Here is a 24882-nt window from a genome sequence, read left to right on the forward strand (position 1 = left end):
ACAAATAAAGATACAGATTTTTTAAAAGACACAGAAAACTAAATAGAAACTGATGAACATAAATAAAAAACAACAATATCTGTTGATTAATTAATTGATGAACTATGACCAGTTTAAAACAGATGAGATGAAAACTGTTAAAGACAAAGTTAAAGACAACATATGACACAGTCACAGTCCTGGGAATGTCAGTCGACTGGCTGCCTACTACCTCCTGGGCATTCTATAGTGGAGTCTATGCTGGGCCATCCAATTTGATTACAGAATTTGTCCTATTTTACACAAAAATTACAAAACCTTGCTAATCTGCATGGGTCTGATATATACTCGTGCACATACCCACCAGATTGCTGCCACTTTTGCCAAAATTGAATCCATCCAACAATAAAGCTCTAAGGAGCAGCATTGTGAGAAGACAAAATATTTGAGGCAACAGCAAGTTGAGGGTTTTAAAAATGCATTTCCCCTTTGTCCCATGGCAATTGCCTTTTTGCATGTTCCATTCATGCTTTTGAGTCTAAGAGCATTGGTGTACATCTCAAAGGACTCTAACCAAGTATTCATGTCACAGGGAGCTTGGCAGATGATGCTTGATAGATAATGCAGAGAAGGTTCATCAACCTGACAACATTATAGCTGGTCTCTCTGCAGCTTCTACTGTCCAAGATGGTGGATACAAAAGGAAATTGTGAAGTTTTCTATAAATGGTTTTTCTTCCTGGTTTTTGATCTTTTCTTTGTTCTTTGACTACAAATTTACCTAAACCTTTGTTATGATGCATAAATTCTGACTTTGGTCACAACTTCATTGCATCAGAGCATATATTTCCTGGCCCTTCTTAAAAACAAGTTTGTCCATTTTCACTGGTAAAAGAGAAATAATTTTGCTTGTACACTTTCTGATCCTAGATGGATGATTATAAATCATGTTTCTCTCTACAGACCTTAGCAACTACTAAAATAGATTATTTACAATTTAGTGCAGTGATTATGGCTGCTGTGTGTTGGATCCAGTGCCCTGCATTCAAATCTCACACCTGGCCATTGTCTGTGTGGCACTTGCACATGTTCCCAGCTTTTCTGTGGGTTTTCTTGCAGGTACTGCAGTTTTCTTCTCAAAGACAAACATGTACCCTATGGTTAACTGGTGTTTCTGAATTGACCCCATATGGACGCGTGTATGGGTGGGCCTTGTAATTGGATTAGCATCTCATCCATCTTTTGGTTTCTGCTATTTACTTGTTGCGGCCATGGTATCATGTGATTCTGAATTGGATTTAGTGAGTCTGAGAATCCTAATGATATGTTGTTTTATGTTTTCTAAACTCACTTAATCAAATCTTAAGGTCAGGTTGGGTATGGCATTGGGTGCAAGACAGTGATTTACCTCAAATATGATGGCAGTGCACTTCAAGGCTCATCTGTGCACACATCTATATTTACGTGTATTGGGCCAGTTTAAGTCACTAATTTACCAAATCTGTATGTCTTTGGGACACAGGGAGACAATTCAAGCACCCACAGAAAAACTCAAAATAGTTCAAATTATGAAAACGCCAAACATTTGGAATACTTATTTGATTAGTAATATTTAAAAAAAACTTACCCAACTTCATTCCAGCCTGACATTTTAACCCTAGCAGCATAACAGGACAATTTTGGATGGAACACAATTTCAGGGTGCATTTAGTCTTGCTGAAGCCATACATATAATATATAGCCAAGACCATAAATATTTGGATAGTGAAGCAATTTTCATCATTTTGGCTCTGTACACCACCACAATGAATGGATTTGAAACAAAACAATCAAGATTTGTTTGAAGTAGACCTTCCGTTTTAACTCAAGGAATTTAACAAAAATATTGTATGAGCCATTTAGAAAAGATGGACATTTTTATACAAGGTCCACCTATTTTCAGGGGCTCAAAAATATTTGGACAAACTAGCATAACCATAACTATAATGATAACTTTCAGTGTGTAGTTGAAAAACCTTCACCGTCAATGACTGCCTGCAATAGTTAAAATGACAGAAAGATATCAATGAAGACACTTCTTAAACTTGTGGAGCCCAGCAGCTGTTGTGGTCTATGTGTGTCTGTGTCCACCATCACAGGACTCAATACAATGTGCAAATGAATTACTAAGCTTTGGTTACCTTGTGCTACTGAGCTCCTAAATGGATAGCAGCAATTTTAGCATTTTATTTTCTCTCAATGTCAAGTCTTTTGTTCAATATATTTTTCTCCCTCTTTTGTAGCACAGGATTTTGCTGCTATTCACTACACACTTTTTAACCTGTCATTTAAGAATCACAGCTGGCCATGCGAGACTAGGTTTCAATCATTCAAATGTGTACTCACACAAGGCAAATAGACCTAACATATGTGTCTTTGGGCAATCGAGATTTCTTTAATGAAACGTAATGGTACAGCACCATTTACACTTGTGCAGCTTATTCAGCTTTTATTCTCAAGTTATAAGGCCACTCAACAGCCACTTGTACTAACTGCTATAGATTTATATTGATATGGGGTCATTACTGTAACGTGCACACAGTACAGTGAAAAACTTAATTTGTATGTGCTAATTAACATACAACATGTCGCCACTCCTCATTGACATGATCAGTGACAATGACAGCCTTAGCCTGAAACTTTTGCCTTCTTCCCTGAAAAATCTCAGAACACAACACTATCTAACATTAACAGGCATACGTAGTACTTTAGCTGATTTTGTAAAATGACTATTAAATCACAGTAATAAACAAAAATGTGCTTGTTGCTCACATTTTTAAAAGGAGTTTTAGTAACTGTCCAGGCTGCAGGTTCATATAGCACTACAATACTTATTACAAATTTATTTTTTGTGGATTTCAGTTTTTTTTCTGTTTTTGTTAAACTCTATTTGGCAATTCATAGCTTTCCTATGTATCTAATTGAATTAAAAACATTTCTATTTCTGTCTTCTTAATCTCCCCTATTTAGTTCTAAGGTGCTATATAAATAAAATTCAGTATTATTAACATTAAATATTAATTTGAATAACAATGCACCCTATTACTTGTTTTTATTTAACACAACAATTGTAACAGAACTGTGAAAATAGTTAGGACAAATCAAATTATCAAAGACTGAATGATTGCCATACAAGAAATTATATCTTTTGTTCTTGAGATGTGAAATTTAATGATAACAATATGATATTTCAAGCTGCATAACCCTGCTTCAAAGCTGCTACTTGCATTGGAGCTGAGAGTTTGTAAGCTATTTCTCTCTGTATTTATAGCTAATGGTTATCGTTTCCTTTAAAAGGTACTGAAAGAAGAAAAACACTTGGCAATATATCACCACGAAATGGGATTATTTATACCGATTATGCAACAACAGATCAAACTGCATCTGATCTATAATTCAGAGTTATATAAACCAGCTAGATTTTTTATCAGTGCTGCAAAAAGTTGCACGTGCCTACAGATAGAGAATACTCGATATAAAAAGCTAAGATATCCCAAAAGTCTCTGAGATATCCTTGAAGCCTACACACTACACACATTATTTAAGTGACCACCCATCAGTAGAGGGAGCTACGAACTTCGAGGCTTACTTCTCAGTAAACCCTCGCCGCGCCTGGATGTCGTCCGTCCGTAGTGTTGCTAGTCAACTCTTTCAATACCCTTTTCAACTCTTTGGCTTTACCATAGCATCTGGAGTTATCAGTAGCGCGCTGAACGCACATTGCCGGTTTCAACTCTTAATATTTCCCGCTGTTCTGGACTGCCTTTCCTAAAGTAATTTTTTTCAAACAGGTTGTCATCATGTCCTTTCAGTATCCGGAAGCCTATCGTGACGATTCTGTAGTAAGTATGAATACATCAATGTAATCGCGAGATCCGGCAGTTCATTGTTTCAAGAAAGAATTGGAGACAAGACCGGGGTTTGGTGCACTTGGGGTTGACAGTGAAAAAGAGTTAAAGTAACGGGGTCTGTCAAGATCGCGTAACATGTCATTTGCCGGCAGGGTTTTATTGATAAGACAGTCGGACCGAGCCGTATAGGGCAGCTGTCCTTCAGCTTGTTGCAAAGTTCATGGGTCGCAATTAAACTGTGATTTTTCATAAGAGGGCTGCACTGTTGTTTTTGATGAATGTACTGAAATGACATTTAACCAAATAGAGGAGTAGCTTTGATTTATGAAATCAGGCGATTTAATTTTAAGTTTACAATGTTTGCCAAGAAAAAGCCGGCATTTTGACGTTCACATTTGCAATTTCGGCACATTCTTAAATGTTTCCGTGCAGACAGTTTCCTTTTTCATTTCGTACGTGTATAGTTTATATTAACACGGGGTTCAAGCAATACTCCATTTAGCCTTTTTTTTTTCGAAAGTGCTTTCTTTAATACTGAAAAAACATCCATTGACGGGAAAGATAGTAGGGCGCTTACCTACATGTTGTCAAGACACACACGGATAATTTATTTGAATGAAGGCAGACGACACAGTCTTCGAATAAGAGCCCAAACCAGGTAAAGCCATTTCGCCACAGGAATACCTTACGGCTTGCAATTTTATGTTGTACTGTATATACAGTAACGCATGCATCTCTATAATCGGACTGAAACCGTACGCCCATCTTTCCATTCATTTTCAAACCTGCTTATCCTTCTTTTCGTAGAGACTAATAATTTGCTACGATGAATGTCAATAAGGGAGATACTTTTGTCATCATTTTACATATTCTTTGGAATAGTACTTGCAACTCTTCGGCACTCTTTTCTGATTGGCGTCCATTTGTACAAGTTGTTGAATTAAAAACAGAGGTCAGATTCACTGAGGCGTCAGGTGGTACTGATGTGCAAGTAAATTTCAATGTAGCAGGTAATGGGGTCAACAAAATCAAGAAAGCATCCTGAACCTGATGACTTGTTCCCCACACTGTTAGAATTCTGGTAACTCTAAGGAGACATTAGGATTAGGGTTCATAATCTTTAAGAAAAAAAGTTACAAAACTCGCAGAACATCCTTGCTGAGGTCCATTACAAGAGAAGTGCCCTTGAAAATGAGTCCAGTCATTGTACGTTTTGCTCATTTCATTTCCATCTATTTAAACCTTGAACAGATGTAATAAGCATTAAACCTTTATCAAATTATTTTTGGTGTCCACAAGTACTTTTGAGCTTAATTATTTATACACATTTTACTTTCCCTATGTATTATGTAGTTGTCTGTTTATTTATGTATCTGTAGGGAATGTACAATGACCAGTTCAAAATTTTGACTCCCAAGTCTTCAGTAGATTTATATATCTTGGGTATTTTGGAGTGATGTCTGCCAGTTTGTGTTAATTTGTACATTTGTGACCATAACACAAAAATGAGTATTTAACTCAATTGAATTCAGCACAGTAGATTTAGTTCTAAAGATAGTGAAGTTAATTTTTTTTTTTTTTTTGCACAGGTAGTAGTGACTTTACATGATGGCTGAGGTTTTCAATAATACTGTTTACCTTTCTAAGGCAGTGTGTGTTATATACATCCTGAACAAAAAGAAGCTGTGCTCCTGTAGTATTCTGCGCTGACTTCACCTTTCTCTGTAGTATTTCAGAGCCCTAAGCTAAGTGGATATTGAACCAGGACATTAACAACCAATAACTGTAAGCTCCACTGTGAGCAAAGGGAAGGACATTCAGGATTTTGTCAGACGTTTGCGGAAGTAAAGGTGTTGGTGGCTTTCTTGAGATGTGCTGTGCCCTCTTTAGATTATCAGTGATGGATGATTTCAAGAAAGCTGCTAACCCTCTTCAAAGCTTTCCTTTTAAGCTAGATGGGAAAGTTGTCCACCTCCTGCTTCCTGAAGTCTTAATGAGGTGATAAAAGTATCTTAGAGGCTCACAGCCCAGCTTCAGCTACAGCTACCATCTTGCTTAAGCACTTAGAATGCATAGTTTATGGTTTATTTCAAATACATTTTAAAGTACAGTACTCATGAAAATTAAAAATAGCATGAATAAAATATGCTAACATTTGCCTTAAAAAAATATATTGCCTGCTCTGGTGTGATTCTATTTCGGTTCGCTTTTTATTCTTATAAAGCTTATAAATAATCTTGGTTCATCCTATATTTCGGAATACCTTGCACCTTACACTCCAAATCATAACCTTAGATCTTCAAATGAGTGTCTCCTTATAATTCCAAGAGCTAAACTTAAAAGAAGTGGTGAGGCAGCCTTCTGGTGTTATGTACCTAAAATTTACAATAGCTTGCCGATAGAAATTCGCCAGGTAATTGCAGTGAAGTACTTTTTTTATAAAAAAAAAAAATGCTAAAACCCCATTATTTTAACATGGCTTTCTCATAGCTTCATTTTAGTGTAACCCTGAGATTCTGTAAATGCATTTAATTGTCATTTTTATCATGGCTCCACAATCCGTACTAACCGCTACTTTCTCTGCTGTTCTTTTACCGGTTTTCTGTGGTGGCGATCTGTGCCACCACCATCTGATCATGGCACCATGCAGTCCCAGCATTGATGGATTGAAGGCCAGATGTCCACATGATCACCATCATCTAATTCTTCCACGTGAGGCCTGAAAACCATGAGGATTGATTTAGATCATTTTTGTTAGGTAGAATGCCCAGTGGGGGCCAGGTGGTCTCGTGGCCTTGGAACCCCTGCAGAATTTTTTTTTTTCTCCAGCCCTCTGGAGTTTTGATTTTTTCGTTTTTTTCTGTCTTCTTGGCCATAGGACCTTACTTTATTCTTTCTTACTTAGTATTGCCTAATCTTAGTTTTTGATATTTATTTTTTTTATAAACTCATCTTGTAAAGCACTTTGAGCCATAACACTTGTAGCAAAATATGCTTTATAAATAAATGTTGTTGTTGTTAAGTGTACTTTCAGTTTTAGGCCTTTTTTCCAGCTTGTTCTTGTAAAAATGATACAGTGCTTGCTGGGTTCGCAAATTACAATTTTCCACATAAGTGATATTTTAAAGTTTAGATTGGCAAATTTGCTCCTTTCTGTACAGTTGCATAAAAAAAATGAAGAAAAAAAATCAAGTAGTGTTAAAGGTATTTTATAAACTGTTGACTTTTTTTTCTATTTACATGTTGATTTGGCTTTTTGAAGAGTGATTCATGTGTCTATTTGCATAATTTCCCATAGGCAATACAAGTGGAATCATTTGTAATGAAATTCATGGGACCATAACAATATTACATTATAACAGATATGAGGAAAATACATATAATGTTGTGACTGGAGTGGCTAGCGATTTGCCATCTCTAATGGCAGCAGTGCACTGACAGCTCCGTAGCTGCTCTACTGTGTCTGATAAAAAGTAAACCAAGGGCAAAGTAGTTGGTTGTTCTCTGCAGGATCAGGCTTACTGTGTAACGTGTGTTGCATGATGTTTAGACATTTAACACCAGTTTTTGACCTAGGCTTCCTTGCACTCTTCAGGAACCTGATTTATAAATGGTATTTATGCACAAAAATGTTGTGTACGTCCATTTCAATGCTTACATCAAGATGTATAAAAACTAAACTTGGTGTAATGCTACATTCATTTTCATGGAAGCTTCAAATCATGCATATTTCTGCTTGGTTTTGTCAATGGGCATCAAAGCAGTGCTACTGTTTCTGTGTGGTTTCCCTTTCTTTTTTAGATTTGCATCCATGATGTGTACTTTATCAAATGCACCAAAATTAATTGCATATCATTACAAATGTAAGGCACTTGATTGTAATCAGTCTGTAACAATATAATGGTGCATGGAATAGCCAAACTATTCCAACTACCAATGCTGCTGTAGCATTGCAAATGGAAGAATTAGAAGAGTGCATACTTGGAGATGATGTTGATTTCTTGTCCCATAATGATGAATGGCTTCTAAGTCGATTTAGATTTCCAAGAACTATCCTCTTGAAGCTCTGTGCTGTTAGAATACTAGGATGTAGAGATGGTATAATTTATATGATGAAATGCATTAAATTATGTATATTACATTTTACTGATAAATTGTTAACTTAATTTAAGTAATGTATACTGGGCGGCATGGTGGCGCAGTGGTAGCGCTGCTGCCTCGCAGTTAGGAGACCCGGATTCGCTTCCCGGGTCCTCCCTGCGTGGAGTTTGCATGTTCTCGCCGTGTCTGCGTGGGTTTCCTCCGGGCGCTCCGGTTTCCTCCCACAATCCAAAGACATGCAGGTTAGGTGGATTGGCGATTCTAAATTGGCCCTAGTGTGTGCTTGGTGTGTGGGTGTGTTTGTGTGTGTCCTGCGGTGGGTTGGCACCCTGCCCAGGATTGGTTCCTGCCTTGTGCCCTGTGTTGGCTGGGATTGGATCCAGCAGACCCCCGTGACCCTGTATTCGGATTCAGCGGGTTAGGAAATGGATGGATGGAAGTAATGTATACTGTTAATAATTAAACATTAGGGGACACGGTGGCACGGCAGAAGCACTTCTGCCTTGCAGTAAGAGCTACCGCTGCTCCACCATGCCCCCACATGTTTAATACATGCTTTAATCCATTTCATCATGAAAATGATATCAGGTTTACATCTGAGTATTCTAAAATGGTCAGAGAATTGTAATCCTGAATGTAATGTATTCTGTGTTGCGATCACCGATTTTAAGATGGTTTACGAAGTTCTACTTTAATGATAAAAAACAATTATGAGGTTAAAGTGTAAATTTTGCAAATAAACTTGACTTTAATCTCAGCATAGACCTTTTTTTTTCTTGCTGTGTCCCTTTTTTTTCTTTTCTGATGCCCTAATATGCTTCCATATGGCACTCAAGACAGTGGGCTGCGACTTGTCTTTTCACATCGAATTTTATATCTGACCACATTTTTTTATTTTTTTATTTTGGGCACTGAGTGACTTTCTGAACTTGAACTTTTTTTTCTTATATCACTTCTTAAGCTGCCAAATAGTATGATTTTTCCATGTTTCCCCTTCACTGAGCAGGACCTCCATTTCTCATTCACTGAAATTCTTTTTCACATATTCTTTTGCCTTTGTCTTTTAATAAAACACTGAATGGATTTCCATATTCAGATAGGCATAATTCTGGGTGAAGTCGAGGTGGGGCTGTAGGCTTGTGCATGTGTCTTAAAATTCACATTGATTGGAATTTATAAAGGAGAAATGCATAGAGTGTGGAGTTTGTGTCTTGTCATCACCTGGGATTTTTCTGGGGGAATTTGTTTTCTCCCAAATTGTCCTGGCGTTCATGACTTTATGAATGTGAATTGCAATAGACTGGTATATCATGTAGGTCTGGTACCTGGCTTGTACCCAGTACTGCTGAGATAGGCTTTGTCAGCCTGTGAATTTGACTAATATGTATTTATATAAAGTGTAGTGCATTCATATAAATATATGTGTAAATTTATATTGCAACAAAATGTAAAGGGCAATTGGAAAGAGTTGGGGCACCGTAAAAAGTAAACCCTGTCTATTTGCTGCCATTGTTCAGCACCTAAGTCCTTGTAGTTTTGTGTTTAGGGGAGTCTATACTTTCTTAGCTTTGTTTCCTTTTCTGGAATAGTGGGTTTTTGGCAGGAACTATTCCATGAAGAACACTAATAAGACTTCTTCAGACTGTACAGGGATATACAGTGGTGTGAAAAACTATTTGCCCCCTTCCTGATTTCTTATTCTTTTGCATGTTTGTCACACAAAATGTTTCTGATCATCAAACACATTTAACCATTAGTCAAATATAACACAAGTAAACACAAAATGCAGTTTTTAAATGATGGTTTTATTATTTAGGGAGAAAAAAAAATTCAAACCTACATGGCCCTGTGTGAAAAAGTAATTGCCCCCTGAACCTAATAACTGGTTGAGCCACCCTTAGCAGCAATAACTGCAATCAAGCATTTGCGATAACTTGCAATGAGTCTTTTACAGCGCTCTGGAGGAATTTTGGCCCACTCATCTTTGCAGAATTGTTGTAATTCAGCTTTATTTGAGGGGTTTCTAGCATGAACCGCCTTTTTAAGGTCATGCCATAGCATCTCAATTGGATTCAGGTCAGGACTGACTAGGCCACTCCAAAGTCTTCATTTTGTTTTTCTTCAGCCATTCAGAGGTGGATTTGCTGGTGTGTTTTGGGTCATTGTCCTGTTGCAGCACCCAAGATCGCTTCAGCTTGAGTTGACGAACAGATGGCTGGACATTCTCCTTCAGGATTTTTTGGTAGACAGTACAATTCATGTTTCCATCTATCACAGCAAGCCTTCCAGGTCGTGAAGCAGCAAAACAACCCCAGACCATCACACTACCACCACCATATTTTACTGTTGGTATGATGTTCTTTTTCTGAAATGCTGTGTTCCTTTTACGCCAGATGTAACGGGACATTTGCCTTCCAAAAGTTCAACTTTTGTCTCATCAGTCCACAAGGTATTTTCCCAAAAGTCTTGGCAATCATTGAGATGTTTCTTAGCAAAATTGAGACGAGCCCTAATGTTCTTTTTGCTTAACAGTGGTTTGCGTCTTGGAAATCTGCCATGCAAGCCGTTTTTTGCCCAGTCTCTTTCTTCTGGTGGAGTCATGAACACTGACCTTAATTGAGGCAAGTGAGGCCTGCAGTTCTTTAGACGTTGTCCTGGGGTCTTTTGTGACCTCTCGGATGAGTCGTCTCTGCGCTCTTGGGGTAATTTTGGTCGGCCGGCTACTCCTGGGAAGGTTCACCACTGTTCCATGTTTTTGCCATTTGTGGATAATGGCTCTCACTGTGGTTCGCTGGAGTCCCAAAGCTTTAGAAATGGCTTTATAACCTTTACCAGACTGATAGATCTCAATTACTTCTGTTCTCATTTGTTCCTGAATTTCTTTGGATCTTGGCATGATGTCTAGCTTTTGAGGTGCTTTTGGTCTACTTCTCTGTGTCAGGCAGCTCCTATTTAAGTGATTTCTTGATTGAAACAGGTGTGGCAGTAATCAGGCCTGGGGGTGGCTACGGAAATTGAACTCAGGTGTGATACTTCACAGTTAGGTTATTTTTAACAAGGGGCAATTACTTTTCACACAGGGCCATGTAGGTTTGGATTTTTTCTCCCTAAATAATAAAAACCATCATTTAAAAACTGCATTTTGTGTTTACTTGTGTTATATTTGACTAATGGTTAAATGTGTTTGATGATCAGAAACATTTTGTGTGACAAACATGCAAAAGAATAAGAAATCAGGAAGGGGGCAAATAGTTTTTCACACCACTGTACTTGGGTTCTAGTGGTTTCTGTGAGCTGATAGCAGTTCTAGACTTTGTTTGATTTTGTAAGGATATCATTTAACATATTTTATACCTCTTCTGCTGCACTTGTTTTCCATGGCTGACCATTGCACTTATGGTTCTCAACCTCACTTTTTCCTCAAATTTCTTTAGAAAGATTTGGGCAGCACATTACTACATTTATGTTACTGTGCTCATTGTTTTTTGCCCAGTTTGATTCCTTCTTACCCCCATTTATTTTCCAGTTAAATCAGTATGACTCAGTTAACACATTATGTTGTTTTTCTTTAGCTGCTGTTTAGTCATGCACTAGCCTATGTGCATAAAGGGATCTAGTTTTTATCTGAAAAGTGGTCTGTTTGATGCATTGTAAAAGTGTATCTTTTGGAAGTAAACCACTAACAAAATTTATATAAAAAACATAGGTATCCTAATACTTTTGCGCATTATCTTTCTGTTTGTCTACATTTATAGTCATCAATTAGTGTAGACCGCTAAAGCATTCATTTTGTAAATGCATTTTTATATGTGGTTGTTTTCAATCCTTGCATCTAACTGATAACATCCATCTTTCTGTTGCATTGAAACTGTGCACAAGTCAACTCTTCATCATTTATACTCTATAAAGTTGGTTGGGGCATAGCCAGAAAGTTACGTGGGATACAGAAACCAGTTCAGTTCAGGTTCTCTTGTAACTGAAGTGAGTAATAATCTTCCTGGGTGATTCTTCTGCATAGGTGAATCCATGAGTAAATGGAGTTGAATGTTGAGAACAGTGACAAAATTGCAGGGTATGCAGCAACACACCATTACCTCCTTGAGTCGCCCTAGATCCCCTTGGTCTTCTAAGACATGGCAAATTCTGGCAACATATATATGCTACATTTACAGCATATGAGATTGGTGGCATGGTGATGAAGTGGTAAAGCTTCAGAGACTAAGGTTCAGATACATTCTCTGAGTGTTTTTGTGGTCGATCTTTGTGGTGAGACAGAGTCTCTAGATTTATTCTGAGTAAATCAGGACCAAGGCATCATAATGTGAATCAGAATTGTAGTCGGGGCCAGGCAAAGGTCAAAATGTGGAGATCAACAAAAAAAAAAAATCATGCAACCAAAGCACTGGGGTAAACGAAAAATCAAATCAATAGGTTGAAATCAAAACAAACCTAGCACTTTGCCTACTTAGAATTGAAACTAACTAAAACTAGAGATTGTTTATTTTTATCCACATGAAGGATAATCTCGACTCATGCCATGACTGTAATTATACCAGAGGTGCTGGCAATGTTACAGATGTGCTGACCGCGGTCATATGACCTGTGATTTGTGTTCTGCAAATAATAAATGGCAACTAATAAAACAAATACACATTCTGAAATGGGTTTCAAACAATAAAATCTACAGAAAGCAATGCATACCACTACAATGGGTTCTTAGGTTTTTCTTATACATTTCAAAGACATGTATGTAAGGTTAATTAATGACTAAAGTTACACTTTGTGTGTTTAGTTGGCTTGTAAACTGTGAGAAACAAGTTCTATATCAGTTGTTGATTGCTGCCTTGATAACACCATGATAGGCTTCAAACCCTATGGCCATAAGTAGGACTGGGTGGGTTTGAAAATGTGTAAATGGATATATGTGTGTTTAAGAAAGAGAGAGAGAATATACAATGTGTTGAACCTAGGTAATTATGATTAATTTTCTTTCTTGAATTTTTCTTTTCTCCTGTTCATCTTCCAGCAACTAAGTGATTGCATTGCAGACATTCTAGCAATACTCAAAATGACTCATAAAGTTTAGTTACATAAAAGGGAAAGCAGAATTATACATTTTCAGCTTTAATTCTACATGTTTGGTTAGGAGGGGAACCTGATATTGAAATGAATCCCTGCTATGACTGATAAAATTACACAAAATATTAATCTGGATTGTTGTTTTGATGGACAGTGGTTTAAATTAAAGGCATTTTCATGTTCTATTCTTTATCATGCTTTCTGAGCTTTTGCCTCACTGTTAGAGCTTATAGAGCACTGCCAGATTTACTAACATTCAGTTCATTGATCTTTGCTTCTCATGACTTATCTATTCTTTTACTTTCTTTTAGATTGATGACTATCATGGTGATAAAATACCAGACCCATACTGCTGGTTAGAGGATCCTGACAGTGAAAAAACTCGGGTATGTCTTTGAAAGTGAATATGTGAAAATATTAAGAAAATTAATTTCTGATTTATAGAATTAATATTTTTGCCTTTTGTAAGGTAATTTATTTTCAGTGTTACATTTTTCATTTAGCAGTATATCTATGCTTATGGCAGTATTGTTTTGATGTGCCATAGGTTTCTTTGTCTTTAAGTGTAGTTTGCACATTCTCTCATATTTGAGTTTTCTCTGGGTACTCTAGTTTTGCTTCTGCATCACAAAGATGTATGTGTTATGGGATAGACTCCCGTGACCTATAAACCTAGGCCATCTTAAACTCTCTCTGAACTAGTTAATTGATTTATTTTGCAAATTGCCACACTTTTTTTTTTTGGAAATGTGCCTATAATTAACACTAAAATAAACACAGAGGCTTGTAATGCAGCATTTGGTTTGCATGGTGTATAAGAGAAAAGTGTGGTGCTTAACTCATAAGCCTCACTGCTCCTGCTCTAGTGTCTCAGCTCAACCATAGTCTTACATGAAGTTTGCGTGTTCTCTTCATGTCTGCTTGTTTTTTCTCCCACATCCTAGAGATGCATGTCAACAATAAACTGGCCCAGTATCAGTGACTATGAGTATGTGTGAGACTGGCACCACATTTAGGTTTGGGACCTGCCTTCCACCTAGTGCTGCCGGGTTAGGCACTAGCTACCGAGCCTAGTAAGCATGTTGAGTAATAAATAAACTAATGATCCGTAGGTCACTGGCCACAGACCAGTATTGGCTAGTTTGTGTTATTAAAATGAGATCTGCAGTTGGTTTAAAAGTGATTGGGGTTTTACTAACTTTATGAGTTAAATAAGGCACGCCTGTTGCATTCTTGGGGATCCATTCTTTAGATATTGTGGTCTGTGTGTATAAAAGACCGGTATTGGGTATTAAGACAGTGCTTATTATGTGTGCAGTACAGCAGCGTTTCTTTTTGAGACCACATTTTCGCCTTATGTGCGGTATCTGGCCTTTCCTGGAAATGCCTGCAAGATTTTCTGTTAGAATTTCTGTTTGAGATAACACAGTAGTAAAAATTACGGCAGCAAGGGAGCACAATTCAACTTCTCTTTTAAGATAGTATGGAATAATGGTCTCAAATCCGTACACAGCGACAATCTGGTTGAATGGCTTAAAATGGCTGCAAATTACATACAGTGATATTTTTCATTGCTTTGTTTGGTCAAAGAAATAGAAGTTACAAGAGCAGCATGGCGTACAAATCCCTCCACATTGAAAGTAAAGATTATATTCTTCTCCACCAAGTTACTGGCATGGATTTGGTGTTTTTGAAGGCAGGGGTACAAGCTAGCCAGACAAATAAGTATGAGCACCTGCTACATGGGAACTTGTCCATTTGTTATGCGTGATGGCAATATTGGAATTCTCATGATGCTAAGGAAAGTCATACATTCAAGCTGGTATTCCTTTATGGAAGGTAATGCCATTTTCTGTAATATTTTTCATAACCTTGCCTATATTATGTCCATGCAATTACGGATAACTGCCAGAACACTAGATTAAATTTCACAACTGTAATGTTAGCTTTGATAAAAAATGGATTTGTTTTTGTAATTCCTACCTGCTGTCTGCCTTCCTTACTGGCATTCACACTTGTAGAATTGTTTCATTTTGAATCTGTTTATTGTAATCCCCTAAGGCATTGTCACCAGCTAAAATTCAACAGTACAGATTTAAGTATTACATGTACTATGAACCTTCTAGCCATTTTGAAAATTGATTAGCTATGAACTGCCTCATGGGAAACAGGAACACATCCAGCGTCACTAGCCAGTTTGGAATTGGAAGGTGTTCAGGTGTGAAAGAACATGGAAGGAACATGCAAACATGTTAATGCAGTAGTGGCATTATCCACTGACTTACCTGGATAATCTGAGGCTGGCAAACCATTAAAAGTATGTGTTTGTACATCCCTTATTCTTGTAGCGCTAGCATTCTGCAATACAAAAGTAATGCTTTTTCATTAAATAATGTTGGGAGTAATACTCTTGGGTGATAAAAGTTTCTTAAAATATTTTTACGCTACCTACTTTATTGCATTTTATGTGTTTTTCAGGCTTTTGTAGAGGCCCAGAATCAACTGACTCTTCCATATCTTGAAGGAAGTCCTGTCAAAAAATTATTCAAAGAACGTATGACAGAACTATTTGACTACCCTAAGTACAGCTGTCCTTTTAAAAGGGGAAACAGGTATGAAGTTAAGTGAAAATCACTTTAATTTGTTTTTTTCAATGTCAGATCTGTGAGTAAGAAACCCAGAGTGTTGTGTGTATTTTCAAATGTTCATTATTTAATTTTTCTGAACCTGCTTATTTTAGTACAGAATACCGAAGGGCCATAATATAATCTTTTAATGTCTAATGCAAAGCAGAAACCAGTCAGGACATTTGTTATCTTGAAATTGTCAGGTTTGCATTGCAGCACATGAAGGTTACACCTGATTATTAAGATGAGTATGGTGTAACGCTTGACAATCTACATATCACATAAACCACATCATATCACATGGTGCTTATTGTCATGTTCATGATTCTCCTACCTATACCGTAATGTGACAGTCCTCTTGTTTTTCACTTTCCACTAATGTGTATAGTATACATTGCCTGTAAAAAAAGTAGCCCCCATATCTTTTGAAGTATAGATATATCAATCATTAAGACATGGAAAGAGTATGGAACAGCTATCAATCTGTTTAAAGCATCCTGTTTGCTTATGCTTATAATAACTATGAAGAAGTTACAAACTACAGAGTGCTTCATCAGTTGCAGCTGGAAGGTGGCAAAGATAACGGCACTGTTTTTTAAAAAAAAAAAAATAATAAAAGAATGCACTTGACATCTCAGCTAGAATTTTCTAGAGATGAGACCAAAATTGAACTTTTTAGCCATCAGACTAAATGGAGTGTTTGACATAACACAAACGCTGCACATTATAAAAAGCACACCAAGAAAAACCCAATGCAGTCAACTAGATACCTGTGTCTTAGGAGAAGATTCATTTTCCAGAAAGATGTGCAAAACTGATAGAGACCTCTCCAAACAGATTTAAGTCTGTAATGGCTGCTAAACGTGCATCTATAATAAGCAGTATGTGTGCGTGTGTGTGTAATATCTATATCTATATGTATGTATTTAATTTAATTAACTTACATACAAATTCAACTTAAGTACAAACCTATAGCCGTTATCTCGTACGTAACCTGGAGACTGCCTGTTTTTGAAATGTATGTTTTTCCTTCCTGGATTTTTTGTCTACATTTTACATTGTGACACAGGAACTGGTTTGAGGACTTGCAGTTTTATTTCTTCAGCTTGCCAATGAAAGGATGCAAAATTTAATTAACTCTATGATTCAATTGGAAATTGAAAATCAGTTCTAGACACAGTATATCTCATTTTTACTTCGCCCATCTGGCAGCTTTAAACTTGTTAGACGAATGAAACCATATAAAGTAAATGAGATTTATGTGTGCTGTTTTGCATCTTGTCAATAGATATATTGTTTTGTAATTTCATAGTAGTTTGCCAAGTACCATGTTTATGTGGGCCACATTTTACTCTTGTGGAAGATACTGGAGGTTTTATTAACTGACAAATTTGTTACACATTATAATTTTAAGAAACCATCCATTTTATAGTACAAGGAATTGCTGTGCATTAGTTATTTGATAAGTGCAGGACTAAAATTAGACTTGTAAAACTGCTCACAGTTGGTCTTCTTCTCTTGTTTTTGTTTTCACTGCATATTAATTCAGTGTCTATAATTTCAATTTGTTAGCTCATTACATTGAATGGGCGACAAGAAATTCTATGTGGTTTATGTTTGTTTGAGCGTGTGTGTGTTTGTTCTCCCTTCTACTTTGCATTTCATTTAAAATCCAGCAATATATCTATATCTATATCTATATACTTTGCTTGTGTTATATTTGACTAATGGTTAAATGTGTTTGATGATCAGAAACATTTTGTGTGACAAACATGCAAAAGAATAAGAAACCAGGAAGGGGGCAAATAGTTTTTCACACCACTGTATATATAGCTCAACCAAGTGCTTGTTATGTTGATTTGTAACTCAAAAGGGTTAGGGTTAAACCCTAATTTGTGGGAGTGTACATGAGAGTGATTTGCAATGCAGTGTTAAGGACTGTTCTTAGCTTGTGCCTATTGATGCCTGAATAGTCTTTGCCCTCTATGAACTGGATTAAGCAGTTTCAAAGTGGATGCCTGGACATGGGAACATCATAGAGTCCTTGCACTTTACTGTTCTCAATCTTGCTTTCACAGTTGGGAGAATTATAGGGGATCCACTCTGCAAAATAACTCTAACAGTACAACTTTTACACATTTAAATGATTATAAGGATTACACAAGCCATTCCTGCTATTAAAGCTGCAGAACTTTCGGAGCTTTTAGTGTTACTGGGGATTTTGGAGGTGGGTTTGTCAAGCAAAGAAAACTGTGGCTGAGATCGTTGAACTATGTAAAGTCATTCTCTGTTTTGTTTTTAATGTGGAATAATATTAGAAATGTAGTCTGTGATATATTTTTTAATAATACATTATAAATATATATATTTTAGGTACTTCCATTTTTACAATACGGGACTACAAAATCAAAGTGCTATGTATGTCCAGGAATCATTGGATGCAGAGCCCCAGATGTTTCTTGACCCAAATACTTTTTCAGAAGATGGTACAGTGGCATTAAGAGGTATGAGATACATTGGTACCTGAGGTTCATTTTTACTATAAATGAAGCAAGAATTATTTTTTTAAATAAATGTTAATGTTTTTAGGTATGGTAGGTTTTTTTGTAATATGGTCTCCATGACAATGTACATTTGTAAACATGCAAGTATTTTCTGATAGGGGCGCTAGCTCCCTTGTTAGAATAAGTTATTTTATAATTGCGGCGTCTTAAGTAACCTGAACCTAAATAGATATATTATAAAGAGGCGCTATTCCTCCCCCAGTGATACGGTGGTAAGAAATCACATGAGAGAAAATAAACCGTCATTAAAGAAGTTACACGGCATAACGGATGGGAAGCCATGACAAGACCTTTTTGTAGAGTCTGCCATTTTCGTTGCTGCGCTGGAAGGATTTTCAGGATCGGATGACGTTATCTCCCATCCTACATTGGTGGATTAAAGGCCAGAAGTCCCCGTGACTGCCCTCATCAAATTCTTCCATGAGAACCCTGAATACAATGAGGACTGATTGAGGTCATTTATGTTAGGTAGAATACCTAGAGGGGGCTGGGTGGTCTTGGGGGGCTTGGCCTGGAACCCCTGGAGTTTTTTTTTTTAGTTTGTTCTGTCCTCTCTGGCCATTGGACCATACTTTTATTCTATGTTAATTAGTGTTCCCTAATTTTAATTCTTATTTTGTCTTTTTTCTCTTTCTTCATCATGTAAAGCACTTTGAGCTACATTATTGGTATGAAAATGTGCTATATAAATAAATGTTGTTGTTGTTGTTATCTGTCCGTCGACTTCAAAGGTGTGCCGGGCAATGTTCCAAGGTTTTATACCCTTTCTCCATGTGCAGGCCCCACTTAGATAAATCATGCCATTCCAAATAAGGAAAAGAAGATCCAGTGTGATGCTGACTCTGTTACACAGAAATAGTACAATGCCCATTTTTGTAGTTGTCCCTTTCTTGTCTTCTAATGCTTGCCTAGCAGTTCTAAATGATGAACCCCTGTGTGCGAAATCTGGCCTTGTGTTAGCTGAACATGTGAGTGGATTTATAAAATATTTTCACAGAGCACAGTGACATGTTAAACTTATATTCTGATTACAGCAAGCTAATGGATACAGATGTTCACATTTATTCAATTATTTCTAGAAACTGTTAAGTAGAGAATTTAAAAGTGTATTTCTTTCTAGTTTGATTATCCACTTATACCTATGCTGCATTTCAAATAATATTTCAACATTTTCACTTGAATCTATTTTTTAGTAAATGCATTTCTAGTGTGCTCTATAGAAATTACAAATATACAGTGGGAAAAAAAACAAATATAAACTGGGCCCTATGATTTCCACGATGCGGAAAACACGGATAGAATCACAGAATTAACGCATTAAAACAGATTTTAGATTTAAAAACGGAAATGTGCGGAATTTAGAGACTAAAGGGGTGACTGTTACAAATCTTCCCAATAAATTAAATGATTGAATAATCTGTAGTTCTATCATTCAGATACTATTTTCTAGTTTGTTGTTTTTCAAGCAAACGCAATTCTTCGTTGAAATTCAGTTGTGCTTCTATCTGTATGTGTGCATGTTTCTTGTATGTTTTCTTGTTAAAGGCATGTGAATTAGCTAGCTGCAAGAGACAGTAATGTTAAAGCGAGCAGTATTAGATACCCTAACTACGTAGAAAAAACTAAGAAACACAAGCTTAACTGCAAAATTGAGGTCACATTATCCTGGTAACTTTTACGAATCTGGACAACAACTTTTCTGCAAGTTTTGCCAGCATACCATAGATTGGACACGAAAGGATACTTGCAATGACCACGTCAAATCTAAAAAAACAAGGAGAAATTAAGATTAAAAAGTGTTCCCCTTCAGGCAACAATAGAGGAAATAATGAAATTGTCAGATGCAAGGCACGAGTTTGTGGAGGACTTTGTGGCCAAGCGAATCAGACATTCTGCTTGAAAAAATGACAAAGATGTGTCCTTTCTTTACTAAACATTGTAAACAAGGAGGCGCGCTGCAAGTAAATGAGAGCAATCTTTTTCAGATTCATTTGTCCTGTGTTTTTGAGCAACATATGGCTGCCGTTCTTCGAAAGATTCGTGGCAATAAAACTTTGACTCTTCCATTTTTAAACTCACCTCCTACAAACCTGGGCAGAAGAGCAGGGTTCTCGTCAGATGCAACGAGCCATTAAAAGCGGGTCTCCCTTTCTATTTTTCTGTTTAATTCCCGGATTTAGCATCTTGCAGATCAGTTTGCTTTTGCTTTGTAATTAATTATTTTAAGATATGCAGTAGATGAAGTTACAGATGTAATGATGCACGTTTTCAATCTGTAAACATTTAAGGTTTAAGAATCACTCCCTTCACAACGACCAGCTGAATCTTCATGACATTTTAGCAGTGGATGCAGACAATGCATCATATTGTCTGAAAACAGACCAGGAAGTTTTAAAAGGAGTTATGCCTAACAGTGTAACTTCAACCTGCTTGTGTCATGTCATCAGTTTGGTGGGAGAAACTTGGCAGTGCTGTAAATACTTTAGTGAGGCTGCATCACTAGGTATGTGGGTAAAGTCTGCTTTCTTCAAGAACCCTGCCAGGAACCCCCTACGCAGGAAACGCCAGTTGGAACAGCTGGTTCGAATCAGTAGGGTACCTCGCTGAACATATTCACCTCTACAGAAAGTTCTTTTTGGCCGAGAACACATCAGCTGAGGCTGTAACAAATATCCTAGTTAACCTTCATCTAAGAAGAATGCATCAAACTAGTAACAGCTCTTACAATTCTGGAGGGCACTCACTGTCCTCTTGCAGTCTCAGAATACAGCATCATAGAGGATCTGAGCTCCTATCTGATGGATGGAACTGCAAAATAACATTTAGTTGTGCTAGTGTGGTGTTTCATTAAAGGGAATGTAAAGTGCCATTTCATTATTGTTTGCTTTGTTATAGCTGTTGCTACTTACAGTAACAAGAAAAAAAAAAACATGCAAACCCAAAAATCCAAATCAAGAAAGAATAAAACTGTGAAAACCGAAAATAAAAAAAAAAAAATAAAATGGATTCCATAAGGCCCTACATAAAGAGAAAAGTGTCATACAATATATTCTGTTGCCGACAAATTAGGCCTTAATATTAATTATTATTAAGTATTATTAATACTTGCAGCAAGGAAACTGCAGCACTTCTTAATGCAGCTGCTCAATGATATTTAGTGTACGAGTTCCATACATAGCCAATAACACACCTCCACCTACATGACTTCTTGAACATCTCGGAAGAACAACAAATCTGAATGTTACTCCTATGTAAAACTCTTGTCTTGTGTTTTCTACATTGTTAAACAAGAGACCCTTCAAATACTACAAATTAGGATAGCAGTTTTCCTTTCTCACCAAAGAAAGAACATTTTTCTTTAACAAATAGTACATAATAAATTCATAGTTAACAGAAAATGATACATTTTAATTTCCAAAATAGCAAAAGATACATATTTATAGATAAATAGAACTTTGTTCCTATGAGGAAATTGAACTTGTTTACAAAAGCTGTTTAAATAAATAAATACATAAATGGATAAAAAATTATATATACACACACATTATGGTCAGAACACATACCAGCATGTCTGAAAAGGAAGAAAACTTAAAAAGAAAGAAAACTTCTGATTTGGCAGTCACAGGCAAAGTGAGACATTATGTGAATGTATTGCTGTTGGTGTACTCTAAAGGCCCAGTTGCGTTTCTTGACACTTCTGCTGAATAATTCGTTGGCTGAAAGTACTCCGTGTTAGTGTGTAAGAGAGAGGATATGCAGTAGTGTTCATAATGGTACTCAGTTTTTTTTTTTTTTGTTTTTTTTTTTAATTCTCTCCTTTGCTACTACCTCAAGGTGGCCCAGCATGTGTCCTATGACTGAGCCTGCCGTTTTATTTAGCTTGTTAATTTGGTGGGCTTCTCTTGAAGTGATGTTACCAGCCCAGCTCACTATAATGTAGAAAGTTACAATGGCCATCACAGTGTTATAAAAGATGTGAAAGATACCCTTCCCACATTAAAGGAACGCTGTTTCCTCTGGATAATGAGCCTGCTCTGCCCTTTCTTATATACTCTAGTAACTCGGTGTTCCAAGTCCAGTCCAACCTGTTATTAATTTGACCCCCAAAATACTTGTAGGAGTAGACCACCTCTACATCCACTTCTTAAATAGTGACTAGACATAGTGGTTTTTTGGTGTGGTGAAAGTCAATAACAATTTTTTACATTAAAGCCAACAAATAATTTTGCTTTATTGTACTTAATAGCTAATTTAAAATTAAGGGTGCTAAATTCACTTAGGAATGTGGACTATGGGGTGGGGAGGGGTTCTGTAAGTTAGTAATAAAACTACCAGGAGGTCTGTAAGTTAGTAATAAAACTATTTCAATATTAATAAACATTAGGATATCAAAGAATGTGATATTATCTAGCCTTTTCAGGGATTGTTTCTAAGCGTATTATTAAAAATCACTAATTGCCACCTTAATGGTCTTTAATGCATGAGTTATTGAAAGACGTACTGTAGATAAAGAGATGAAGTTGCTTACACTTTTACTGGATTTGTATTACTGTTATTTACGTATTTTCATTTTTATCTATAAATTTTAACAGTTTTACATTTGAACATTTGGTGTAGTTGTATGAACATGTAAATTCAGTGTGCTTGTTAAATTAGTGAAAAAAGTTTAAATTATTTTTCATCTACTACCGATTTAAATAGTCTGAAATTTCATTCAGCATTCAATCAAAATATCCAGAAACATTTAATAGGTAACATAATATCGCAGACATTGTGAAATTGTCAACTTATTCTGAATATGTGCATGTTGCTGTCTGTTATTATGTACTATGTCATATAGCTTTTTTTGTCATTTAAATTAGGGACAGATTGTTGTTAAACTTTGTTAACTGAATTTTCTTTGCAAATATTTAGGTAACAGTTCAACAAATTTGAGAACTGTTAAAAATAAGAAATTAAATTGGATAGTTTTAAAATGAAAGCTATCAACAATTGTTTATGACCTCATTTTGTATTATTTCTGACTTTTCTTCCATATATGGGTTTTGGATTGTGCTGATTTTAGTTCTGCCAAGTTGATTCTTGTAGAAAAAAATAAAACCTTCAGCCACATAGTTTCTTTCTGAATGGAACTTAAATCCTTATCTGTCCTACCAAGTTACCATTGCAGAGAACTATGGAAACACACCTTTCCCCACCTGTTTGTCTGTCTCTCTCCCTCTCTCAACACCTGCCTTCTTTCACACATCATTTTAGCCTCAACAAAATATTGGAGTTAATGGTATCTCTAATTTAAGATAGCTTAAACCCACTACCAAGTCCCTGAAGCTCTTCCAGAGTCAGATATGATTTTGCATCAAATATAAGAACACCAGGCTAGAATTCCACATAGGGACAACTGGTGTTGATTCTTTGAAGCTTCTTAAATTTGTGGGTCTCGAAGGTAGCCTCTACTGTACCCACTATGTGACTGGAACAAGACAGCCTCATAAATTTCCAATGTTGGGCCTGTCCTACTATGAATGTAATTCTTTGTTCTATAAAAGGTTGTTTATTGTGTTCAACCTAATATATGCCAATCTGATTGTGCCCTTATCCCCATTTGCCAGTCAGACACCCCTTCATATGTAAATGCCTTTTTGTTTAACAAAGTAAACCCCTCAAAACATGACTTCTTATACAAGTATAAGACATATTCATAAAGGATTTTTGGTAAGAGTGCCAGCATTGTTTTAACTACCCAGAGGTGTTTGTGCTTTTGAGACAGTACTATACTGAGAGTCTGATTGCGAGCTGCCCTATGTACCAGGCGTAATGTTCTTGTAAAATAGGTGTTTGTGTACTAAGGGATACAGTTAAAATGTTCTAATCCTGACACTTCATCTACACACAGAATAAATCAGTCAGCTCTCTTATTCTGCTGTTTGTCACATTTCTTTCGTAATCCTAGGAGTTTCACAATGCTGCCTGGCCCCTATTGGGATTAAGTGAATAATAAAGTAATTTCAATGAAGCCTGCTGTGTAGATCCTCATTGGGCAATGTATGTGCTCATGACTGATTCTGCTCAAGCTTTTTGTGGCATATTTTGTATTTGGTTTTTTAAATAATACTCTTTTTTAAGTTTGCCTATTTTGAGAAAAACAAAAGTGGGACTGTCAAAAGTCCTTTATGTACAATAAATCAAGATCACAGTGAACTGATTATCCAAATTATTTTTGAAAACAAAATGACTTCAAATGATATGAAAATTCTTGTTTGCTGTAATTTTTAGCCCATTAGTGGATACACATTGTTAAAAAGTAAAATTAGCTTTTTGCACAGCCTCATATTGATATTTTACAAAAAAATACTTGTGTACTTTAAGATATTACTTTTTTAGAAACACAGTATCCTCAAAAATCATTTTAAAATTCAAATTAGTTCCTTTAAAAAAAAAAATAATTTGCAGTATACAGTACATTTATTAACCAATCTTTTTTAGAACATTAAAGCATTAGAAATCTCTTGATGAGAACAGGCCTTCAAACACAACAAAGCTTGCCATTCTTATTTATGTAATTCTTCAAAAGTAACATCAAGTTGAGTTTTAAAGGTCCCTAAAGTACTACTGTCTACCACGCTATTTGATAAATTTCATGTTT

The 24882-nt window shown here is 36.3% G+C and overlaps 1 protein-coding gene across 1 annotated transcript in view; it reads left to right on the forward strand.

The window, feature by feature from the left end:
* The first annotated feature begins 3601 nt into the window (after nucleotides 1-3601).
* Nucleotides 3602-24882, forward strand: part of LOC120525501 (prolyl endopeptidase) — a 298115-nt gene continuing 276834 nt past the window's right edge. The window contains exons 1-4 of the mRNA XM_039747852.1: nucleotides 3602-3859; nucleotides 13360-13434; nucleotides 15527-15660; nucleotides 18049-18179. Of these exons, the coding sequence (XP_039603786.1) occupies nucleotides 3818-3859; nucleotides 13360-13434; nucleotides 15527-15660; nucleotides 18049-18179 (382 nt within the window). The 5' untranslated portion in view covers nucleotides 3602-3817. The remainder of the gene's footprint in view (nucleotides 3860-13359; nucleotides 13435-15526; nucleotides 15661-18048; nucleotides 18180-24882) is intronic.

This window comes from Polypterus senegalus, chromosome 3, assembly GCF_016835505.1.
Source record: "Polypterus senegalus isolate Bchr_013 chromosome 3, ASM1683550v1, whole genome shotgun sequence".
NCBI classification, from domain to species: domain Eukaryota; kingdom Metazoa; phylum Chordata; class Cladistia; order Polypteriformes; family Polypteridae; genus Polypterus; species Polypterus senegalus.